The sequence below is a fragment of the Lepeophtheirus salmonis genome, chromosome 7, assembly GCF_016086655.4.
Source record: "Lepeophtheirus salmonis chromosome 7, UVic_Lsal_1.4, whole genome shotgun sequence".
Taxonomy (NCBI): Eukaryota; Metazoa; Arthropoda; class Copepoda; order Siphonostomatoida; family Caligidae; genus Lepeophtheirus; species Lepeophtheirus salmonis.
The window spans coordinates 20,466,379-20,491,130 of record NC_052137.2 but is presented as its reverse complement, the minus strand read 5'-3'; the positions used below and the strand labels follow the sequence as shown (position 1 = coordinate 20,491,130).

Sequence of the window (24,752 nt, the reverse complement as noted above, 5' to 3'; positions counted from 1 at the left end):
ATTGAACAAATAAGAATCAATTCGATGCTAAATAACACTGGCATAAGCTGTGAAAGCGCTGTTCGAGCATGTCAGCACATAATTAGTATTATTTCTATCTCTAGCTTTCTATAAATATTGTTATATATTAACGAAAGGTTTGGTGGGATACAAGGACAAAACGATCGGGAGACATTATTCTCTTGAACTCAATGTGCTTAGGTTCGCGTCCAGGTCATTCCTAGATAAATAAATATTACTATATATATACTATATTATATTTGGACTTAACACATGATTCCTATGTGTAAATGGAGTAAATGTCAAGGATAACAACAGTATATTAACACTATATAATACTAAAAATTATATGATTAATAGTAATAGTATTTATTCTTTGGCGTCAGTATTGAATAGCGTGGTGGAAGTCAAACATCAGCTGGAAAAGCGTTTTTTGTATAACCTTGTATTTCTATTAACATTGGTAATACTCTAATATTTACATATACTTTTGCAACCCCATCAAACCAATTAAAAGAACATAAACAAAATCAAAGAATTTACTTTCAAGGTACATATTTTTGAGTGCAATTTAATTTTTTTTGCACCATTTCACAAATTAGTTTTCAAATCTTGCTTATCAAATATTTTGAATACTAGAATTAGATTTACAATTTTTTATATTTTTTAGTTCTGAGTATAGAAATTCTAAAATATATAGTTGTTAAATAATTTTCATATTTTCTAATTGTATTAAGTATTATATAATTAATTTTCTTGGTTTTTTTTAAATATCTCCTTGATAGTGATGAATAAGTTGAAATCTTGATATGATTTTTTTCATACCCTCAATTATTAATAGGCAAATTATTAAAATGTAAAGATATCATACATTTAGTTATGACATTATTAAACTCCTCCATTTGTTCCTGTTCAATACAATGTTGGATACATTTAAAAATAATTAATCAATGTTTATTCTCCTATGGTGCGATATTTGCCAATCTAAAATTTTTATTTAGTATGAGGCACTTTTTTTTGTAGAGAAATTATCTCCAGGGCAATTTTTTATTTAACCCATTAATATATATCGTAATTATATGAACATAGTATTTCTTTGTATATTAGATTAAATTAATTGTACTATCACATCTTCAAAGAGTATCATTGATAAATTATCTAAGTGTAAACTTAAATATGAGGCATATTGGCTGTATTTTGAAAAGGTGATAAGATGGAAGCAAATAACTCTTGTGCTGGAAATTCTTACGCATCACAAACCCATAGGAGATTACCAATGACCTCAAGATCAGCTGTATAGCATTATGTATACCGTGTATGGCATTAAAAAAAAAGATTTCAAACCGAATAAAAAGTTGCCAGAAAGTTCTTAGCATAGTCGGAAACGAACAGTTAGAACAAAAATCATGATTACACTTGTCAAAAACCACCTTGCTAGAAATCCAGCTCTTGAAAGAATCATTAAAGATGATTTGTGAGCAAAATTAAGAGGAAGGAGTAAGAAACATCTCAGTATGAAGGCTACAAAGAGGAAAAGATTGTCTATAGACCAGCTTCTTTTGAATGTGTCCAAGCACATATGGCCTTGCAGCTCCCACCTATCTTAATTCTTTGGACTATTTCATCTAGGCAAAGGTCGAGGAGCTGCCTGCAACCATCCTTACGGACCTATAAGAGCTTTGGAGTCCGCCATCAAGACTACATAATCATCCGTAAGGTTGTGTGCAGCCTACAGGAAGAGGGTGGAGGCCGTCATTGTGGCTAAGGGAGCAAATATTTAATAAAAAATGTCGATTTCAGTTATAATTATATTTATAAAAAAACACACATATAGAGAGATGTAATAATGCACGCCTTTTTAAGCGAGGGAAGAAACAATTGGGCAAGTTACAATTTGTTTATAATAACTTGTACATGCCAGCCGGACAACATTATAATTAATAACTTAAATATGCGCTTTTTTTCACATCTCTCATCATAACATGTTTTAACAATAAGCTGCACTACAGGAAAGTTAATATTTGCTAAAAAAATTTTATCAAAGATATGATTATCAATGTTGTTTAAGTTTTATCATATTTTATATATTAGGTTTATGTGTACATAAGTGTGGTATCAAAGAGGGATTTAAAAAAAAATCATCAAAATTAGAGGATCTTTTATTTTTTTTTAGTCACTTGACCTCCTTTTTTTTATATTTATCATTTGATAGTTGACCAAAATCTATATTTGTATGCTATTCGTAAGTCGTTTTTAGGTGTAGATAATTGATCTAAGGAATAAATATAGAATCAAGTGTCCCCGTCATTTAAAAAAAAAGAAAAAAAAAAAAGAGTATATGTATAGACATAATATATGTCCCATCCGTATATAAAAATAAAAGAGATATAAAATAACGTTTTCAGCCTAACAAAGTGAAGAATGTTTGGGAGGAGAGCAGCTTAGCTGTCATGATGTTATAATAAATCTGCGGCAAACAGTCGTCAAAGGAAGAAAATAAACTAAAATCTTACTCCGTATATAGCAAGGACATATGGCCTGAAATTCCTCCAATATCAGTCCTCAATGGGCTCAATCAGTCTAACAAGGACTTACACTTATTACTCTCCAGTATACTTCATTTTTACTTTTTGTCTTTCATGAACACAAATTCTAGTTATTACTTCTACACTGTCTTCAAGAATTAAATAATAATGACAACATTTTTGAAAAATAAAAAATCATTTTTTATATTACCAACTAGAAAAAACCGCTCCCACTTTCAAGGACATGTTTTAAACACTCCAATTTGAAAAGTTCCAAAGAAATAGTATGTAAAAAGGAATGAAATCTCATGGGATTTAGGACAACTCATATTGAAAAAGAAAGAAATAGGAAGTACATTAAACAAAATTAAAAAACTACCTATGTTTCTTTAAATAAGGTTTAACAACAGGCTAAAGTACTTCCTGTCTTATAACAATAAATAAAAAAATTATCAAGCTGTTAGTATTATTCTTTTATTCTTGAGGAGAGAATATTTAAGTACTGCGTAACTACATGTTAGTGGTGTCATGAAAAACTGAGAGCAATACTGAAGATTTCGTGGGAGTAATCTTCTATATTATCAATGCAAAGTGTGCCTGTTTGTCGAAACTTAATAACTCCAGACATTCTAGGTAATATAACTATATATATTATTAAGATGGCCAAAATTTGACATTTATTCAACTATAAGCTGGATTTTAATTACTAACTAAATTATTGATAATGAAATAATCTATCATAGAAGATAGAAAGCTCTCTTACAAGTTCTTGAATTTATACAAATGTATCCAAATGCATAAATGGAATACTACATAACGTATCTAAAAAATAAGTTAATAAAAGGTAAAAGTTTGAAAAGAACTATGCCTATATTCTTTTTTTTCTCAAGAGACAAATTTATCATAAAGAAAGCATATGGAATTGTTAGACATTCATCTACAATATGGAAAATTAACTACTCTACTAAAATATATGTTCGCATGACACACAAAATAAACTACCTATTATTTAATAAAATGACAAGGGTTAATTCATCATCCTTAGGCAAATATTTGAGGGGGAAAACTAAAAGTTGGCAAAAAAATCAAATATATAAAAAATTTCCTATATTTATTCAATAAATCAATATGTTCATTAAGTTTATTACATCTCTGGCACCTTAAAAACAAAAGATTTTTCTTTCTTATTAAAATATACAATACTTACAATTAATATCTAGATGCCAAGTGTCTTCTATTTGGCTTGCAGGCATAACAGGATTTTCAGATCGACAACGTAAAAGCTTTCCTTGATGCTTAATTTTGGGTTGAAATCGAAGTGTACTCTCAGTTACATTTCCATCCTTTGATGTCTAAAATGATATTGATAATAATCACATTATTAGTAAAATGTTTCTTGTATTCCCCTTCTCTTTCTTCCCTATTCATTGAAGCTGATAAATGAGGTGGAAAAATTAAGTAGGAAAACTGTTTTCTAATTAGATTATTTCCTCTGCTTTTCTAATTTCTTTAATGAATGAAGAAAAATTATCATAGAAAGTAATAACAAAAAAAGTAAGTTTTCTTAAAAATAAAAATCTTTAATTAGTTTCAAAACTACAATCAAATTTTATAAAGAAATACGATATTTCAAAGATGGCAAAAGTGAGTCATTGATAAAAAACAACTTTGTACGACAAAATATGTAAAGTATTGTTTGGAATTGTTTTATAAAGGAAATTATATATAGAAAAATTTAAGAATTGAATAAATGAAAGACTTAAAAATTAATAAAAACATACATCTTAGCTTTTAATTATAATTTGAATGTAATTTTTCCTAATCGAGATATACATATATTCTCAAATTGGACTACTTTAATGCATTTCCATTAAATTGACCTTGCAAAAAAAAGGTGTTTGAACGGAGTGTTGTAACGATATCAATATTTTTGTACCGGTTCTCATATCAGGGATTTTTTTTAGGAAACTTGAAAAGTGATCTGTAATTCAATCCAACTAGGAGTTCTGAGCTACTTTTTTTAAATATTTAAAACATCAGGAGAAGACGTAGGTCCAAAACATGAATGAAATGCTGTGCTTATGATTAATTCCATAATAAAGTTTTCTACATACGATAGGTAAAATGTTTTTTCCTAGTTTTTTTTTGTAGAAAAACTCAAGCTCTAGCTGTCCTACACGTATTCCAATTTGTTGTTTCAAGGCACATGCGTTGAATTTGATCCCTTATTTTCCGTGATAAAAAACTTGACCTTAATAGCAATACTCTAAAATTTTATCTCTTTTTAAAATAAAATGAGGTTAAGTTACTTTACTTATTAATTCTAATTTTGTTATTAAGACTTTTTAGATTAAGTAAAAGCCAGAAAAGATCAATATCTTCGCAATGAGTATTTCTTAATACTTAATTACGAATTATTATATGGATTTAGCTTATAAAGTTTTTTATTCGAAAAAAGGTCGGTAAAAGGTTAAAAAAAGATGATATTTATCCTAACTTAACCTAATTTTTCTATTTCGAGTAATAAATTAACAATTTCTTATAATTTTGGAGACATGAATTGTTAATATGGATATCATTTCTTATAACGAGAATCAGATGGACATAGAGCAAAAAATCCAACTTAAGAAAGTTTTTGTTCTTTTTCAACAATTATTACAAAACGTTAGTGAAAAATCTATATTATATTTTTGATAGAAAATGTATTTAGCTAAATTTCTTGTATTATCAGGTTTCTCGTAAAACTAAGTGTTAAGATGATGTTAAGGCTAACACATTAATTTTTGAAAATCAAAACATTAGAGCCGTAGAGGTACTTCTAAATATTTTTCAAAACTGTTCAAAATTTATGTAAGGTGTCTGTTACCTAAAAGAAAAAATCTACTACACCTGCAACTCCACAATTTTCAAATTTAAAAGATAAGCTTCACCCTAGCTTCATATGGGTAAGAACCACTGGTTAAAAGAGATAATATAACCATTTTTATTTGTGAAAAAAAGCATGACCTTCAAATATTAAATTAAATATTTGTTAAATATTGTTAAAATGCAGATTTGTCTTTTTTTTTTACTTACAAGCCTCGGGTACATTCTCACTAAAATATTTTTTTATAGAAATTTGGCTGAAAATAAAAGTTCATTATAAAGAAAGAAAAAAAAAAACCCTCAAGTTGACATAAAAAACAATCATTATATGCTGCTTTATAGGGCGTTGAAGGATATCTCACGTAGAGGAAAATTTGCATAAATAGAGAATAAAAAAAGAAGACGCTCTCATTATTATTCTGCACAGTTTTTTATTCTAAAAAATATGTCATATATTTTATTAAGAACTTTGTATATTTACATATATACATAAGATAATAATAATAAATGAAGAAGAATAAAATGCTCCGAATATGTTTGTAGTTTTTTTATATGTTATGTAAAATTTTTAATTGAAATAATAGTATTTACCTTAGACGATTCATCTAACAAACGTACATTTCCAAGCCACCAAGTCACATGAGAGCTGGGTCTTGATCCAAAGGTTTTACAATGAATATCATACACACTTCCAGCAGAGAGTGCAATTCTTTGACTTGATATATGCACATGTAACGGAAGCACTTGAAAAGAAAAACATGTTACAATATTAATCAATTAGAAATGGCAATCGGTAGAGTACAAACATCTGATAAAAATCCGTTACAATATTATAATTTCTGTTGTATGTTTTATTCCAAATTAGGTAAAATTAAACATTTTCTGACCTTTTGTGACTTTGTTTTTATTTTAAAAAAATATTTAGTACCTGCATTATAAAGTAAGAGTGACTAATTTGAGTTATTTCTCTCAATTTGTTATAAAATTATGGTCGATAATTTTTTTTTACAGTGACTTTGACTTTTAACCTTCTTCTCTCAAAATTGAATGGTCTCTTAGTATTCAGCTATATAATCCTTCTAATAAAGATTACAAAAACTGGGTTGTTACTTTTTCGGTAATCATGATAACAAACCAATAAAAAATGAAGTGAAATTATAATGTTTGTTAATATAGTTATCAAGATCAATCTAGAGAACGAATTAGACCAGCATAAGAAAAATTATAAAGGATAAAAAAAATCATTCATTTTCATTAATCATGGTTCAAATTTTTCCAGACTATATCGGAAGACAAATAATCTTTAGAAGTAAAAACAATTGTGGTTTTATTTCCAACAGCTTGGACATATTTTTTTAAGAAAAACTTGTATTTTGTTTTCATATGGTAATATTTGAAATATTAATTTTATCAATTAGTTTATATTTCAAATGATTTCCCTAAAATCACTGTTGGATTGCCACGACATTCACAGGAGAGGCCATGTGTAAATTTTAGCGCTTCAACATTACCGATTTACAAAAGTATATTTTTAAAATAAAGATATTTCAAATATTCTTTTGATTAGGTCCCATTCAGAGCCTTTTTGACATTAATTTTAGTTGTTTTTTTGTAGAAAACAAGCTTTTATTATCGTTTTGTTTAGCAAAGAAATTTTACTTCTTGATTAATAAATAAATTCTAATTTGGCGTCACTCTAACTTTTTGTAAAATATAAGATATTCGTCGTGGAAGGGTCATTCAAATTTAAACAGTTCTACAGTTTGGGATATTGATAGTATAATTTTGGTCTCTTTTATATTTCTCCTGTTGAAGCAAATGTCGAATGACAGAATGAAGATAGCTATGCGATAGTTTTCTCCAAAAATCAAACTATATACAATGTGATTAAGTAAATCGTACCACGCAAATTATAGATCCTTAAGTGTATTATTACTTTCAATCGATGTGGGGTTATTTATAAGAAATCGTTTCGAATTGTATCAGTTTTCATAAGTTGTACTATTGGTTACGATACGTCAGCAAACAATGAGAATGGAGGTAAAAAGGCTATGGATTGCAGACTTTGTCCACGTACATCATTATGTAGAGGAGGTTACGGACATTATGAATAGCTCTGTCGAGCTGTTTTGTAAGGTTAGGAAGGTCATTAACAGCACCAAGATCCTCTCCAGGAAAACAGGAAGTCTAGGACACAACAAGATTGTCACAAAAGACTTCACCAATTTTTGACCTCTAAGCTTGTTGCCCCCTCATCACTGGACTGCTCGCCACTGGACTATAGAATATGACGAATTATGGAGAACAAGGCCTACAGAGTCCCCCACTGATATATGGATTCTCTGAAAACCTTTGTTGAGAAGTAGTGAACGGATAAGTTCAATGATTACTTAATCAAGATGTGCAAGGATTTTAGTCCAAGACGGAAGGCCATGGTGGCCACAGAAGAAGTATGGTATGAGAAATAATTGTTGGTAATATTAGGTTGAGTTATTATTAAAAAAACTCCATATGTTATGTGTATATGTCGTTCTTGATGAACTTGATTCAAATCTTACTACCAAACAACATACGATTTGCTGACGCACACTGTATATGAATTGTGTCACTAATATAATTATTCCAAATGTATATCTTTATAATTAAGAGCTAAATCCTCAATTTTAACTTTTGGTAGACTGTCACACACACGTACATACATTATTCTTACCTCAGAAGATCATAAAATCAAAGTTGCAGAGAATTATGTATAATAAAAAGAAATGAAACGAAACGAGAGAGAAAAGGGGAGAATTAAATGAATTTTGAAATTAAATTAACAAAAAAGAGGTATAGTGAAAAAAAAATATATATATACAATTAGATTAGATCTTCACAGTTGAAAAGAATTGATGACTTTTAATCTTATCCCCTTAGATTTCTTCATTTTGTGTTTTCAATTATATGCATAAATAGCTTTTTGATAGTATTTATGTAGAAAAACATGTACATATTGTCAAGTATTTAAAAAAAGAGACAAAAACAAAAAAAAAAATTCATTTTATTTTGTAACTAATATACTTTAAACTTTTTGTTTATAAAACAAATAATATATTTCATAAATATAAGAAAGTTTAGTTTCCGAAATGTCGTAATTTATTGATTAATTTATCTGCAATACATATTAATATTGTCAGACGCTTTCATTATATAACAATGGATAAATATTAATACTTATAAATATATAGATACTATATTTGAAAGTAAGATCTTTTTATTTCAACTTATTTTTGTTATATAACTGCAAAATATGGTATGAAGTAAATGTAGTTCATTATCTATTAAATAAATGGTTTTTTGATTAAAGTTTTTAGGTTTGAATATTCTAATACCAATGTGTTCAACAAATAATCCAATATAAAATGTCTACTCGCCTTTTATATTAAAAAAAGGTTATTTGTCTGTCTGTAGATGCCTCATTTTTAACAACGAGCGTGTTTGGCTAAAGCTCACCTTATCTTAATATATAAAAAAATTCATAAGGGAATACATATCGAATATACAAATAATGATTGTTATTTTAAATTATATTTAGCAATAAATGTATTTAACCAAAGCTCAGTCTATCATATTTAAAATAAAAAAGAGAGAATAGACAGGGTGAGCAAGCTGTCTGTGCCAAGAAAATGTGTTTTTTTTTTTTTTTCAAACAGAATTTCCACTCTAACCAGTTCTCAGATTTAAAAAAAATAAAATCGGATTCTGAAAGCTTGATGGATTGTGATTTATCTTATTTAACTAATCACCTTTAGTCCCTATACGAGGACAAAAGTGTGTGCAGGTCTTCACCACTTGGTCTCATGGGAAATCCTGGAATTACTTCTTTATTTGACTGATGAGTTCGTGTTTGGTGTTGCAGGTGGTTTAATTGGGTTGTTGTTTAATCCTGCTCCACACTCACACAAAAAGATCCCTCTAATTTAGATCCGGCGAGTGTGGGCGCCACATTCAGCTGCTTAAGTGCCCGTGTTTGATAAAAAGATCACACTAAAGTGGATAGTTTGACCTGAACAATGATGGGTACTCCCATTAGTATTTAAACAAGTTAAAGGTTAGTTGCTTAATTTGATAACAGGAAACTTTACCGCACTCCACGAAAAATTCACCTCCCTCCTCTCATCCAAACAAAATTTATACCAAAAATTGAGTATACAAGTATATTAGATTCTAATATAATAGGAATGATCAAATTTAAAAAAAACAACCAGATCAATATCACCAAGATGACGCAAGTGTACTAAATTTAAATATTGTAATAATACAATAAGTATACAAACTGTAAATAAATACTATATAGCATCACTATCATGGGTCATATAAGCAACGCCCATGCTTTTCACTCCCTAAGACGTTGGTCTCAAATTATCTACGCTTTTTAATATAATTAATAAACATTTCTGAATTTATTTTGGACATAATTTTAGGTATATATTTTGTGATTTGAATGTTTTCGTAGTATTTAAATAATTCAGTCGATTAAGGATCAAATATTATGTATTGTAAAAAGTTAAAAATATTTTTTTCAGATTTTCTTAGGAATTATCAACTCTTTAAATACAGGACATGGTTAAATAGGACAACATTTCCAACGCAAAATATGTATAGTTGAAACAACATTAACAAAGTCCCAGGATAATTATTTGGGTATTCACTCAATTTAAAAACCTTCAAAAATAATTTTGACCCTTCAATAAAGCCTTAGTATACGATAATAGGTAATTATATATCTCAGCAATAAAGTGGTTTATACCCTAAGCCTATTTTTTTTTCTTTTTTATTCATGCAATAGAGGTTCATACTCACTTTTGTATTATAACTATTTAGTAGAAATTTATACATTAATAAACAATAGGCTCAAAACGTATAAAAACTAATGACATAATTATTTTCCCAACAATACGCTAAAAGTATATAGGGAGATAAAAGTATGTTTATTTTTCCCCCGTATTTTTAAAGTTTAAACAAATATTTATCCATTTTATAATTATTTCACTGAGCCAAAAAATTGAGAAGTTTCTGATTGCATGTGAATAGCGGAAACATTCTAATATTATATATTTTTTAAACAATCATTACAAGATTTCCTTACAGACCCAAACGGGAGTTAAAACAAAAATAAACGGATTTTTTTTAAAATCTCATGTATAGGTATAAAAACGTTGGAGCAACTTCAACAAAATTCGACGCGTGTGTGATCTTTTCCGGGCTGGTGTCCGTGCCAAGAAGGCAAAAGAGACAGTTGATGACTTCATCTATACTTCCTACAATATCAAGAATTCAATTACAGTCCTATATAAATTTCAAATTTCTTGAGTAAAAATTAAGCTTACTGCTGGCCTGCCTTTATGTGGCCCTCATCCAGCTCTGACCTCAAACCCCTGTACTTTGCGGTCTCGTCGAAGAATGTCTTCCGACCCTCTCATTCAAATTTTGATTCGATCCAAACTGTCATCGTGACAGTGTGGTAAGCCATGGACACATCCTTCCTCGCCAAGAGCTGAAAATCTGTTGGCCAGTGTGTCTAGAATGCTATTGCTTGTGAATGAGGACATATAGAATAAAAAAATATTGTATTTAAACGTACTGCAAATTAGTTTTGAGTTGTCTTTTCTTGATTCCATAATAATCAAAATTTTCGTAATTTAATAATACCACTGTTAGTTTTGAGTCCCTACTGTGTATTAAAGAAATTAGTGTACATTATTGTGATATTTGAATATGCTATGAAATTATTATAAGAACTTAAATCATACAGAGTTTTTAACAAGGTTTTTTTTTTTTTACTCTTTTATCTTTTTTGGTAGTGGGATTGCGTCGGTCTTTATTCAGAACTGAAAACTGCAGTTTTGTTCAGTTCCGTCCTACATATCAGTCTTAAAAAGTTACAAAGTTCATTTTTTGATAATGTCACTCAACTTTTTTTATGGATATTCTAATACTGACTGTCCTAAAAACCGTTACTAATACTGGACGGGACGAAACAAATAACTAGCGATACAACACTAGTCGGTAGTACTTGTCGTTTTATTTAACTATAAATACAATAATGGTGGATTGCGAATAGCAGGTATCTTGTGGAAATGAATGCTTGTTATCAAATCAGTTGAAGAGTGACGTCATGTATTGGTCGAGTTCACTCCAAATAATTTATTAGTAATAAGTCCTAAAAATATCATTTTTATTTTATTAAAAAAATATTTTTGCAAATCAAAAAACTAATTTTACAACAAAGGAATTCATTTGAACTGTAAATAATTAGAGTTTCATTTACAAAAGAGTCTTTGAATCTAAGAGTTATGGTTCAGCAGCAATATTGATTTAAATATAATTTTTTTGAGAGGAAAAGTCTGAAAGCTTTGTGCTGAAATTTCTTAAATCCTTGGATAATGATCTATATTGTACAAAAAAGAAAATAGATAAATCCAAATATATTATAGGTAGATATAAAGGAACTATGGAGTTTTGATATATTATTATAAATCTTAAGACACTCCTCCTCCAATGTTTTCATATTCAAAAGTTGGCTCAATCCTATAAGAAGGTAAAAGTATTCAAAAAAATTATTTCAAAACTTGTGTTATCAGTCATTATGAAAGAAATATATTTAACCACACTAAGTGGGCAAATACAGTCTCAAATTTATAATTATTAAAAATCAGGAAACATAACTTTATAGGTCAACTGTACTAAAGTACTTCAAATTTAATTTATCTTGTATGACCGCTAAAAATACAGGTTGGAATGTATTACTATGTTTATTAGATTATCTGAAACTTGTAAGGATTACTAGACCTTGCTTAGAATTATTAAGCCTTTACTTTAATAGTACCAATATAAACTTCCCCTTTTTTAAAATTATAACACACTGAGCTTTAGTTACATACCCTCGTTTTTAAAAATGAGTCCTCAAAAGAAAAACGAACAAACATACTTTGCTAAATACAAGCAATTTTAGTTAATCCTTTTTTTGTGTGACATCTATATACCTATTCTTTAAATTTGTGGTATACTATATTATGTTGGTTTTTTTTCTTTGCACAGTCACGTTATTTTAAATTTTTTGATATTTGTATTTTAAATGAGTCACTTTTATTAAGAATGATAATTTTATACGCATAATATATATGATCCAAATTATGGTAGAATTAGATTTTTAAATTTTCCTCGCATTTATGAAGTATATTCTGTATAACTATACCAGATTTAGTATAAATTAAAATATTTTGATATTAACGTGTATTTAATTGATATGTCCCAAATTTGGTACATCAGTCACACAGACATGTGTGGTCAAATATGTCACATTGGGCATACAAATGCAAAATGTCCTCATATGTATTTATTAGTCGATAATATTTAAAATAATGTTTAGATGAGCACATAGCTCATAGGATTTATAGCAAATACGTGAACTCAACCTGTATGATAAGGTTCTAACTGATGCATTCACAGTTATTTGATTTATAAGTAATTTTCCAAATGTGTCAAATTTGGTACATCAGGTCATAAAGGGTTATAGGCTTGGTTTATCGCCGCTAGTCGGAATAAATAAAATAAATATTAATATATTTTTGGTTTTAATTATACCAATAAATACTTTTAACTTCCTTTATTACTTATCAATTTCCCTACTGCACCAATTTTGATTGGTCAACAATTCAGATATAAATATCCCTTTTTCGAACCAAATAGTATCAGAGGATCCACTAGAAACCGAACACTTTGAATTTTAAACTTCAACATGATATAATTTATTAATTAGCAATATAATTTTAAAAAAAATAATAATATTAATATATGTGTGTCTGTGCTCTCTTAATTGTTAAAATAGCCACCCTTAGCAGTGATGATGGCTTCCGGACAACAGTAGAAGCCCTGGGACCCGCTGCGAATGTTGTTCTCTATCATGGTGTCTCGGAGCTGGTTGACAGTGGCTCTGACACTGCAGGACTTCTGTTCGACATGCGCCCAAAAGTTATAGTCGAGGGGTTAGCATTAGGGCTGTAGTAGGGCCAAAAGTGTTTGGGCCAGAACGGAATGTTGTTGTCCAACCAATTTTTTTGCAATGTGCGTGTAGATTCATCATCCTACTGGAAAGCTATGTTTCTATTAGGATGGTTTGCTTGTACTCATTCTAAAAGATTTTACTCCAAGGCAATCACATAGTTGGACCCTGTGAGCCTGTAACCAACCGGGAACCCATAAGAGGAATGCCTTGCCGTCAGAAAGCCCAAGTTCATGGTATACCAAGACTGAGAAGTGTGCTGAAAATTCTTCCTTTCTCTCTACATAAAGTAAGTTGCTATTTTCTTTGGATTTCTTGGAATCTTTAGAAACTAATATTCGAGTAAATTTTGGGTACGAGGAACGATAAATAACAATGTCATTACCATAAGAACATAATTACAAGTTATTGTTATAATAACATTGGGCACGTCGTTACTTTTATATTATCTCAGAACCTCTTCTTCGAAAATAAATAGAAAAACACTAAAAATCATTTGGTTATTAGTCCATTTTTCAACCATAGAATTATTATACAATAATAGTTGACAACTGTTCGCAGGTGAATAAAAACTAACTTTTATCCAACTAAACTATATCAACAACACTCAATAAGGAAAAAAAAGAAGAAAAATTGACAACTGACAACCAAATACAGTGTACATTTTTGTATGACTGAGGTAACGCCATCTGAAATAATGACGCGATGTAACTGTTATGTATAATTAAATATAAGCTTGATATAGATAATATCTATATTCTTTAGCAAGGATTAAGTAATACTATAAGTTTTTTAAGATCAGAGAATCCCCTGGATCTTTTTTATGATCCGTAAAAGTTTGAGTAGCAACGTTTGTGATTTCGGATCTGCTTGGATAATACTAGTTTAATTATAGCGTATTTGGCTGCAAACCCTGTCCTATTTTTATAAGTTGTAGAATTGTACACCTTTTGATTATTATTATCAAGTACTGTCCAAGACAGAGAAAAACTATAAATCTTTGTCTCTTTGCACATAGATATAGATGATATTATATGCTTTGTATCTTTACTTTTGTCTTTTTTGAAAAATAAGACAACAAGCATATTTTTTTTTTTTTGCATTTTTAAGTATAATAGATCCTTTTTTTTTCCTATATAAGATATCCTTTAAAATATTGAATGAAATATTAATATATGGCTCCGATCTTAAAAAATAAATCATTCGAGGCTTCCAATAATAAATAAAGTTTTACAAGTATAAGAGGATAAAATATTGAATTATACTTCTTCAAAATAATATGTACTCCTTTTATGAAGGAAGAAATAGTATTAAAAAAATCTAAGTGGAGAAGGAAGAAAAATAAAGGATGGTTATAAAATAAATCATCTCATATAATTTATTATGGTTAAAAAAATGTATTAATATTCTTTTCTCTCCCCTTTATCTTTTTATTTTTATTTTATTCATAAATGATAACAATTATCGCTCTGTTATTATTTTTTATCATAAATATAAAGAAACATTATTTATCATTTAACAAAATGAATTCCAACTTGACTTCTGCAAATATTTATGTGTATGGAAAATATTACAGAATATTGTTTACTATGAATAGGAATTGTAGATAAACACTTAAAGAGAAAAAAAAAACCAACTCCAAAGTGCTTTCTTAAAATATCAAATATGTCTAATGGGTACCTATTTATAAATACCTCTTGGTCGATAAAAGTTTTATAGAAAAATCCCATTCAAGGAATGATATTTCATAGCAACAGTCTTATACCTATATAATTTCCTTTTTTTATTATAGTCCTTTCTTTTTTCTAATATAGAAATAATGGCTTATAAAGAAATCTATTTATAACAATGAAGGTTTTGAGTCATGATCCACCCATTATTCATTCAAAACACAATGTTTATGGGACAGAGAGAGAAAGAGAGGAGATCTTGCATAAATATAGTTGTGGGTAAGGGTACCTTTTTGATACTAAGATTTTAACCCACTTTATTAAAATCTAAATGCAACACATGGGCTGAAAAGTCCTGGCTTCACACATAGATGATGCAATTTTTCTTAAATCACCTCAATTTACGTTAGAAATAACCTTTTTTAAAGACCGCTGTCAAAATTAGATGACAATCTGTTCTTTAGTTTGTGAGTTATTGTGCTAAGTGTGACAATACTTTTGTTATTTCCAAAACCATTGATCAAAACAGTTTTGTGGTTTTTATTTTGCACTATTTCTTGATTGGAAAAAATACGCTCAAGCTAATCAATGGCATCAAAATGTTTGTAGGATTTCTGGGACACATTGCCGAAAACCTTATTACCGATAGCCACTTTGCCGAAAGCCATTTTGCCAAACAGATAGTTTGACGAAGGAGCACATTACCGAATGACCACTTCGCTGAATGATCACTTTGTCGAATTTCATAATAAATTTATTTGATGATGATTCATGATACAATACTAAATAATTATGATTCCAATTCATGTTACTCCAAAATTAAAAGATAGTATGTTTAATTATTTGTCACAAATTTTAATAATTTAGTGTTCATTAATTAATAATTTATTGATTCCTTTAATTATGAGGATACTTAAAAGTTAATATTCATTATATATGAACACAACACAGTAGTATGGAGTTATAATCTTTTACCGTTGTAATACTTTAAATAAATTAAATAAGAATGGAAGAAGTGATAAGAAGTAATAACTGTAACATATCCGTTATCTATTATAATTCGACATGATGGATTATTTCTAGTTGAAATGACTCATGGATAGACGAACAAGCATAACAATTAACATCAAATCAGGGAATAGTAGAGATTTAAGATTTTTACTTGGTTATGATCCAGGATGTTTTGGAAGAAGAGGAGGTTGTCTGTGGGGAGGTACTCAAAGGTCGGGTCGTAGTAGAGCATGAGAAAATGAGATACATAAGCGAGGAAAACTATAAAGCTCAGTAAAGTTAGAACAATCTGGAATCTGAATAGAAAGATAAGAGCAACGGTTCTTTGTTTCTTCGTGAACTTTCTTTCTTACACAAAGAGGATGAAAAAGACTGTATTACGTAGTCGCTCAAGGGACTCGAATCCTCGGAGCTGTGTGTCTAAGAGTGTGAATTGATACCTCCATTGGATCTCAAGCAAAGTTATGAGAACCATAACCAGTGACTTATAAGTTATAGGCTCTTTCAACAAATTTTTGTGTGTATATATTTAGTATGATACAATGCCATTTGAATATGTAACTTCATTTCTAATATTTGTCCTTTGTGAGTGCTAATTTCCGTCAGTTAACTAATTAGTTGAATAAATTTTCATATATACATATTTAATTACTTTAGAAACGTCAATAAAAAAATGTTCGACACTTCTTCAAAAATATCTAATTTGGTCAATTGCAGTACGTATGTACTGTAATAGAATGTATGTTAATAGTATTATTGTATTTGGAACACAAAGTGGCCTAGAAGACCTTGCAAGAGTAAAAAAACTGGGATGTTATGGGACATTCAAATTGAGTCCATAAATATTTTATCAATTGTTCACCCTGCATATTGCCATTAATGAGACTAGTATACCACGTTTATTCGTTTTATTGCCGTGGAAATATAACGATATTATACTAGTTTATTAACATCTTAAAAAGTCTATACACAATATAGAGTCCACAAACATTAATGTATCATTTCAAAAAGGCAATAATAAATGCATTCAGTGAAACTTTCCCCATCTTCTAACATGGCTGGTTGTCTTTTTCATACAGCCAAAAATAAATTTTCTGATGATCCAACTTTTTATTTCTTCCTTAAACTTAGGCAGTGACAACAACTTGTATGAAAAGATAGAAAAATCTTGGTAAACATACTTAGTAATAACTAATTATTACTTGTGCAGTGTAAGTTGGATTATACTCCAATGAAAAAAACATCTAGAGAATTATTGATACGCAGACGACCTCTAGAAAGAGGAATGTCCATCTGGACTTAACCAGGTATATAGAATCTCCAACAATTTCCATCCAAACTATTCTTCATTTGCATTGTCCATTGAATCTTAATCGACACTCATTCAGTCATTGATTAATCTTAACCCACTCTCGACTCCCTCTCTTCTTTAAACATATTTTCTCTTTCTAATTCATTTATTTATTTATTGGGCAGTTGTCATGATTTTCGATAGAATGGTTCTAATTGAGTTTCGAACTAACTTTTGAAGTGAATCAAGTAATGAACACTTAATTATTGCAATTTATGACAAATAATTAAACATATTATATATTAATTTTGGAGTACATGAATGGGAATCATAATTACATAGTATTATATTATAAAATTCGGCAAAGTGGTTCTTAGGCAAAATAGCTTTCGGCAATCAAGTTTTTGACAATGTGTACACGCACGGGTTAGGGAGACTCCGCTTCATAAACAGCAATTAAATAAAATAATTTGAAAATAAAACAACTATAAACAAAAAAACAACATTTTTTCTTTGTTAAGCCCAGGACTTTTCAGCTCATGTGTTCACTGTATTAATAATAATTTTTTTTATTGCAATTAAATCATTTAACGTTGAAAACAGACATTTTTCCAATATGTCCTTCTTCTGCAGGTACTATAAACTCCAGTCTAGTTCTAGTTCAACATAGACTGTAAGTAAAAACTAACTCCACAAAGCTCTAATTGGCACGGTAAAAATTATTTTAAATACTATTCATATATAGTTAAATAATATTTACCTTTCTAGGAACATTGCTTATAATTTCTCTATTGATTAATTATACCATTTTAAAAAATGGATAAAATAGAACACGAATATGATAAAAAAAGCTAATCGGGACCGTGATTGATTACACTTGGTAATAAATTCTTGTTACAGATTGAGATAGTGTGTTCTTGATTGCTTTTACCTCAAGACATATGAAAATAACCTTCATAGTCTAAAATGTCTGCTTTTATGTATTCTTAGATAAACATTTTATATAACATATACAGGGAGCGGGGAGGAAATTATCGCCTACTTTAAACCTTGATAACTTGAAGACGACATTATCAAATAAAAAACCGTTTACCAAATAGGAAAGCTATTCTTGTCAGCTGACGATACGTAGTTCAGTTAGCATCATGCCGTCATCATATGAGGAGATAAAGAGCTATAAGTGGAACGAGGAGCTTTCGAGGTCCGCCGTAGTCATGGCATTGGTTAATAATGGAGGTGAAATCTCCAATTCAACGATTGCTTCAACCTTAGGAGTGAATTTACAGACTGTTCAGCGTATCCGTAAGAAACTAGAGGACACCTGGGATGTTGATGCCACCATAAAGAGGGCACCCAAGGAGGAGGGCGCCGACAGGAAGGTCAGGGACACCGACTTTGTCGACAAGGTGAAGAAAATGGCTGAGGAACCTTACCATGCCCATGAAGGCCGGAGACAGGCCTTGGGTGTGGCAACAGGACTCAGCACCTGCCATGTGTCCAAAATCTCCATGCAGTGGTTAACCGAGAACTGTTATGACGTCGTAACCAAGGATTTGTGGCCTCCTAACTCTCCCGACCTTAATCCTTTGGACTATTTTGTCTGGGGCTATGTCGAGAGACATACCAACAGACATCCCCATAGCACCAAGGCCAGCCTGATGGACTCCATCAAGGAGGTAGTCGGCAACATGGACAATGAGATGGTCAGAAGAGCCTGCGGCCGGTTCAGAGGCCATATTGAGGCCGTTATTGATGCCCACGGTGATTATATCGAATGAATGGCTACTCTATACCTATATGCTCGTTATAGTTTTGATTTTCAATAAAAAAGTTAAAAAATGTATATTTTGTGTTGTTTTTTGTAGAAAAATATTTTGGCGACAATTTGATCCCCGCTTCCTCTAAACCATATTTTATTAATATAAAACTATAATTTTTGCCATTGTCCAATTATAAGTGTAATAAGTATATTACTATTAAATAATTTGATCCACATGAATATAATATAATATCCTACGATCACTGATTATGGATAACTCTCCTTTACTCTATTTAAATACAAGGCGTTCTCCTTCTTCTCATCTCATCAAGTGACAACAGGGATTCCTTGCACTTCGAAAAATATTTATGGGGAAATCTTGCACTTAATTATTTCATAATATAACTCACTAATTAAAAAGTCAAGTGAATTTTGAAGATTCATATGTTGAGAAAAAGTTTTTTATCGAGTTATGCTACAATATAAACGATATGTATTATATAACAAATATAATTTAATTATTACTTTTAATGTAGAAAACAAGGATTAATTTAGAATATTTCATGCATCTATGGGTAAAACCTACATATTTTTGTAATTGAAATACTAGTGGTAGTTCCTGGCATTCCCCGAAGTAATTAGGGATCGGCTAAGAGATCAACTTTGCTGTGATAATATAGAAGATAACTCACCGAGAAATCATCATTGTTACTCTCCGTTTTCATGAGTACACTTGCACAAAACTATTCAATACTTATATCAATTCATATGTATTCTCACTTGAAGAATGAAGGACTAATAATAAGAGTTTGAGAAAAAAAATGTTGGAATTACAAAAGAGTACTTTAATTTTTAGAGCGCTCACTATCATGAACAAACAAAATTCTTTTTAACATACCAGTATCTTTATTTAATACAAATCTTAACATATCGTAAATGCAGATGAATTAAGATATGCATAAGAGACAAATAACAAAATAATCAAAAACATTGTTTTTGTTATAAGCACACACCTGCATTCATATTTCTTAGATCAAAAATATGTATATGATATATAAGGGATCATTATATACAGTGGACACGCCAGATATACACTTTCGATGCTATAGGTACACACATGCAATATTTCAATAATACGATTACATCGTTATTTCTTAGATCAAAAAAGCTTATGAAATACATCATGGACCCATATAGACAGTTCACCCCGTGAGTTATTTTCATACATTCAGAGGATCATATAGACAGAAAGACAAACTTTGCTATATGAAAATAAATTAAATTAATATCACAGCATTATCTCATGTTAGAATATCCGGGATCCTGAATTAAATAGTTATTTTCTTGAGATCTTATTAAGTGATAATGATATAAAATTAATTTTGTTTAATTATAAAAGCTATGGTGAAAAAATCTTAATGCAAAATAAGTTTATAGCTCAGGAGACAATGGAATTGGGAGAACGTATTCTCCTGTAATCCATTTGAATATTTAGTATTGTGTTGGCCTACTATTTTAAACTAAAAACTGCAGGCCTGTCCAGTTCAGTCTCATTCCGGTCCAGCTCAGTACTAAAACTTAGAAAGTTCGGTCCTTTTTATGACATCACTCACCTTTTTTTAAATTCAGTTTTAGTCCTGACGGTCATGATAACCTGTTCCAAGGAATAACAGGGCCGTTCCTAAGACAGGACTAGACCTAATAAGTAAAAACCAACGCAATACTTTGTGTAGGTCCGACAGAGCGAGCAGAAAATATAAATATGTCATCTACAAGTACATCTATTGAGTTCAAGTTCCTAGGTCAGAAGGATTAACTGTAGTACTGAAATTTCTATTTATACCTAATTGGTGCAACTCTATCTGATCAATAGGGGAAATATACATATATGTGAACAAGTTACATAAACTTTTGAACAGGTAAATCCTTAAATTGAGGCTTCTTCTTCTTTTTGAAATATAAACTAAATATAAAAGTTTGTACTACATCTGAAATAATTTAATCCTGAGAAAAATTGAAATTAAGGTCAAAAATATATTTTTTATATAAAGAATTTTTATGGAGATGAAAAAAATCTTCAATTTCCAAGGTACAGCTCATTTCATGGATGAATAAATTTTATTGTTTTCTAGATGTTTAATGGGAATATAGAACCTAATGTAATTTAAATTTGAATTCAATTTCAAATTTTTGGACAGAGTTTATCTTAATAAAAATCAACTTAAAAACAATACTAAATGTTGAAAAAAACAAAAACAAAAAAACTGGATATCCAAAAATTATTTCATAATCTTAATGAATCCTTAAATACCGTAAGATTCAGCATTTAAACCGCTCTTTATGAAAAAGTAATATATATTCAAATATTCCTTATAAGTGGAGGAAAAATAAAAACAGTTGTTACACATTTTGTCTTTGGCTCAATTACTTGTAGCACGTCAAAATTTAACACAACATACCTCTGTAAGTCTGATACTGTTAAAATATTTTTTGTTCCTGTATTATAATGCAAAGAGAATATGTATGACATATATTTCATTTGCTGCAGATACAGGAAAAGGTGATATAGAAGTCCCTCGCTCCACGTTTTGATGGGTTTTAACTTGCCCTGCAAGGATTATGGAAATATTTTTAACTCAATCATCCATGCATTTGATAAAACCCATCATTATATGCATTACAATATTAATTTTTTGGTTGTAGCATTTTAATGATATATTAAATTAAATTGTTACATCTCTCCCAGTTTGATCTTCCATGTATGATATTCTGAAGAATAAAGGGTATTTATATATTTCTATTTCTTTGTATGAAAAATTGCTCCAAATGTATTTACCCTGCGTTAGTCAACAGGTATATTATATACCCTTATATTTATAACAGTGCTTATTCTTCCTTTAAATCTTTAACTTTTAGACAATACTTTTCAGTTTGCTCCTGAAACATTAAATCAGATTAAATATAATTATTTATTTATCTGGATAATTTCTTATTTAGAATTTTCTGGTATGTTTAACAATTTTTGATTTAGATTTACTGAATTTAAGTAAATGTTTTCCTTAAATTTTCGTTCATTTTTGTTCTTTTGATTTCTTGTACTCTTTTTTTTTCAATATGAGTTCTCAGGCATATAACAGTAGCTACAAAATTATAATATTGTGGCTATTATTTTATATAACCTCATCAAAAGTTGATGGGTACCAATTTCAATTCCCGAAATTTACAAGGAGTAATAAATATTTAATAGAATTTTTTATCAAAAATAAAATATTATATTTATTTATAATACTAATAACAAATTATTCCTTTTAAAATCTTACAACCATGTTGTTAAGATTATTTTAAAAGAAGGTTGTATATTTTGACTCGATATCTTATATTTATATAAGTATTTTTACATTTTTAAATTGATATTTACGTTTGTAATATGGATGGAATAGTTTTACAAATGATACAAAATTCAAATGTTGTAATTATTATAATCGTTGAACTGTTTATTATATAACTAAATATGCATTATTTTTGGAGTTTTTTTAAAACTCAATTCGCTCTTTGTTATAAAGATGATGTTCACTAACAAAGGTTTAATAAATAGAGAGCTTATAACCCAAATTAACAAGGTTCTGCATTGATATGACTAAATAAATTATCGTATTGGATTTTCACCCTATATTCCGATATTTAGTTTGAAAGCTGGCAAGAAAATAGGATATTTTATGTTCAAGACAAGAAAAGAAGTATATGGATGGATAGCTAATAGGTAAATAAAGGGTAAAACACAAGTTCCAGAGAAGAAGAACAAATGAAATGTTTTAAAACGGAGAAAAAGTCCTGATTACCATCGTATGTATAGATATAAATTATATATATACATATATTTATATAGGGATATAACCTTTGTTTCATCATCAGATATTAGATAAATAATAAATAGAAATAAATAATGAAGCAACAACAATTAGAGCACATACAGAAGGAAAAAAATCCTATAAAAATGGTAGATGAAAGTAAAGACTGCAAGAAAAAGGGAAAAGGAAAGAAAGCTATTGTTATAATAATTTTTTTAATGGGATATGAATGAAATGATTTACTGAGGAGCATAACTACATGGATATTGTATAGGTATTCATTGATAAACACATAACCCTGACCCCATGCGTTACATTTAAGTTTACATTTAACAAAATACTCACAGCTTGAGTTTTTCTAAGAATTATTACTTAAGTACGGTTGTATTATATTCTAATAATCATTTGCAATTGTTTTTATGTATAAACATTGACTATATTTTCAAAGACGTAAAAATTGAAAATAAAAGAATTCATTTGCTGGAAATGTCTAAGCGACAGAAGACCCCAAGTGAGATTCCCAATGACCTCAGAATCAACCGTATCCATGTGTATGGCAATTTAAAAGAGATTCGAACACACGGAATAGTCGCTAGAATGTCTGGGCAAGGTCGAGAACGAGCACTAAGAACAAAGGCCATCATTATGCGTGTAAAAAAACCGCCTTACTAGAAATCAAGTGACGATTGGCGGAATGACCGAGTAGATTAAAGTAAGCGAGGTTACATGCCAAAGTTTCTTTAAAAATGACTAGGGAGACCAATCAAGAGCAAGGAGAAAGAAACATCTCATTATGACAGCCACAAGGGAGAACAGGTTGGCAACAGCAAAGCTTTTTTTGAAGGTGTCCCAGAACAAGTGGCCTCCCGACTCCCCTGATCTGAATCTTTTGCATTATTTGATCTAGCCAAAGGTCAATTGAGTTGCTTGCAAGAAGCCTCACGGGTTTGTAAGATCCTTGGAGTGAGTCATAAAGGCTACATGGGCTGAAAGGTCAGAAAACTACATTCGTAGGGTTTGTGCCGCCTTCAGAAACATGATGGAGGGCGTCATTGAGGCTTCTGGAGGGCATAGGGAATAAGAAATGTTGATTATGTTAGAATTCACTGGAAATATTTTTAATTTTTTTTTGTCACTGTCATCAAGAACAAGTATTTAATTAAGTTTGAAAGACAATGTGAACTTAAATATGTAGCATGGGGTAAAAAAAATTAAAAACTACTATAATGCAGGTACAAAATATACATTGGTACGATTGAATATCTCTGCATTTTTGATTTGTTCTTCTCCAATCAGACACATAAATATATATTTGTATATTATGTTAAGCTCAGATTATATGCATGTGTACATACGAGTTTATATACGTCCACATATAACAGGTCTGATTATTTTAGAACTATCATATAAGACTAGAAACACGTCGTAAGTAGTAGGGTTTCTCATTTCCCAGGAAATTGTCGTTGAGTGTGAAACTCTACGAAATTCTCATATTTCATGAATAAATACTACATTTTAAGATAGCCTATCTATATATTCTTAAGTTTAATCTTCATTAAATTCTTTATCAATAATCATGGCTGGGTTGTTTTTTGAGCACTCGAGTCCCACTTTTTAGAATTAGTAGAAGCTGATCTGATCCACAACAACAAAATTTGAATAGTAAGACATGAATAATAAACTTTTTGGGTGGACCTGGGGTATTTATAATTGTGAAATACAGAGCGCACCTTCGGGCA

The 24,752-nt window shown here is 29.6% G+C and overlaps 1 protein-coding gene across 2 annotated transcripts in view; it reads right to left on the bottom strand.

Moving 5' to 3' along the window:
• Positions 1 to 24,752, bottom strand: part of LOC121121708 (neural cell adhesion molecule 2) — a 262,790-nt gene that overhangs the window by 89,975 nt on the left and 148,063 nt on the right. For both annotated transcript variants that reach the window (XM_040716676.2, XM_071889853.1), the window contains 2 exons: positions 5,982 to 6,133; positions 3,733 to 3,877 (listed from right to left, as the gene is read on the bottom strand). In XM_040716676.2, the coding sequence (XP_040572610.1) occupies positions 3,733 to 3,877; positions 5,982 to 6,133 (297 nt within the window). The remainder of the gene's footprint in view (positions 1 to 3,732; positions 3,878 to 5,981; positions 6,134 to 24,752) is intronic.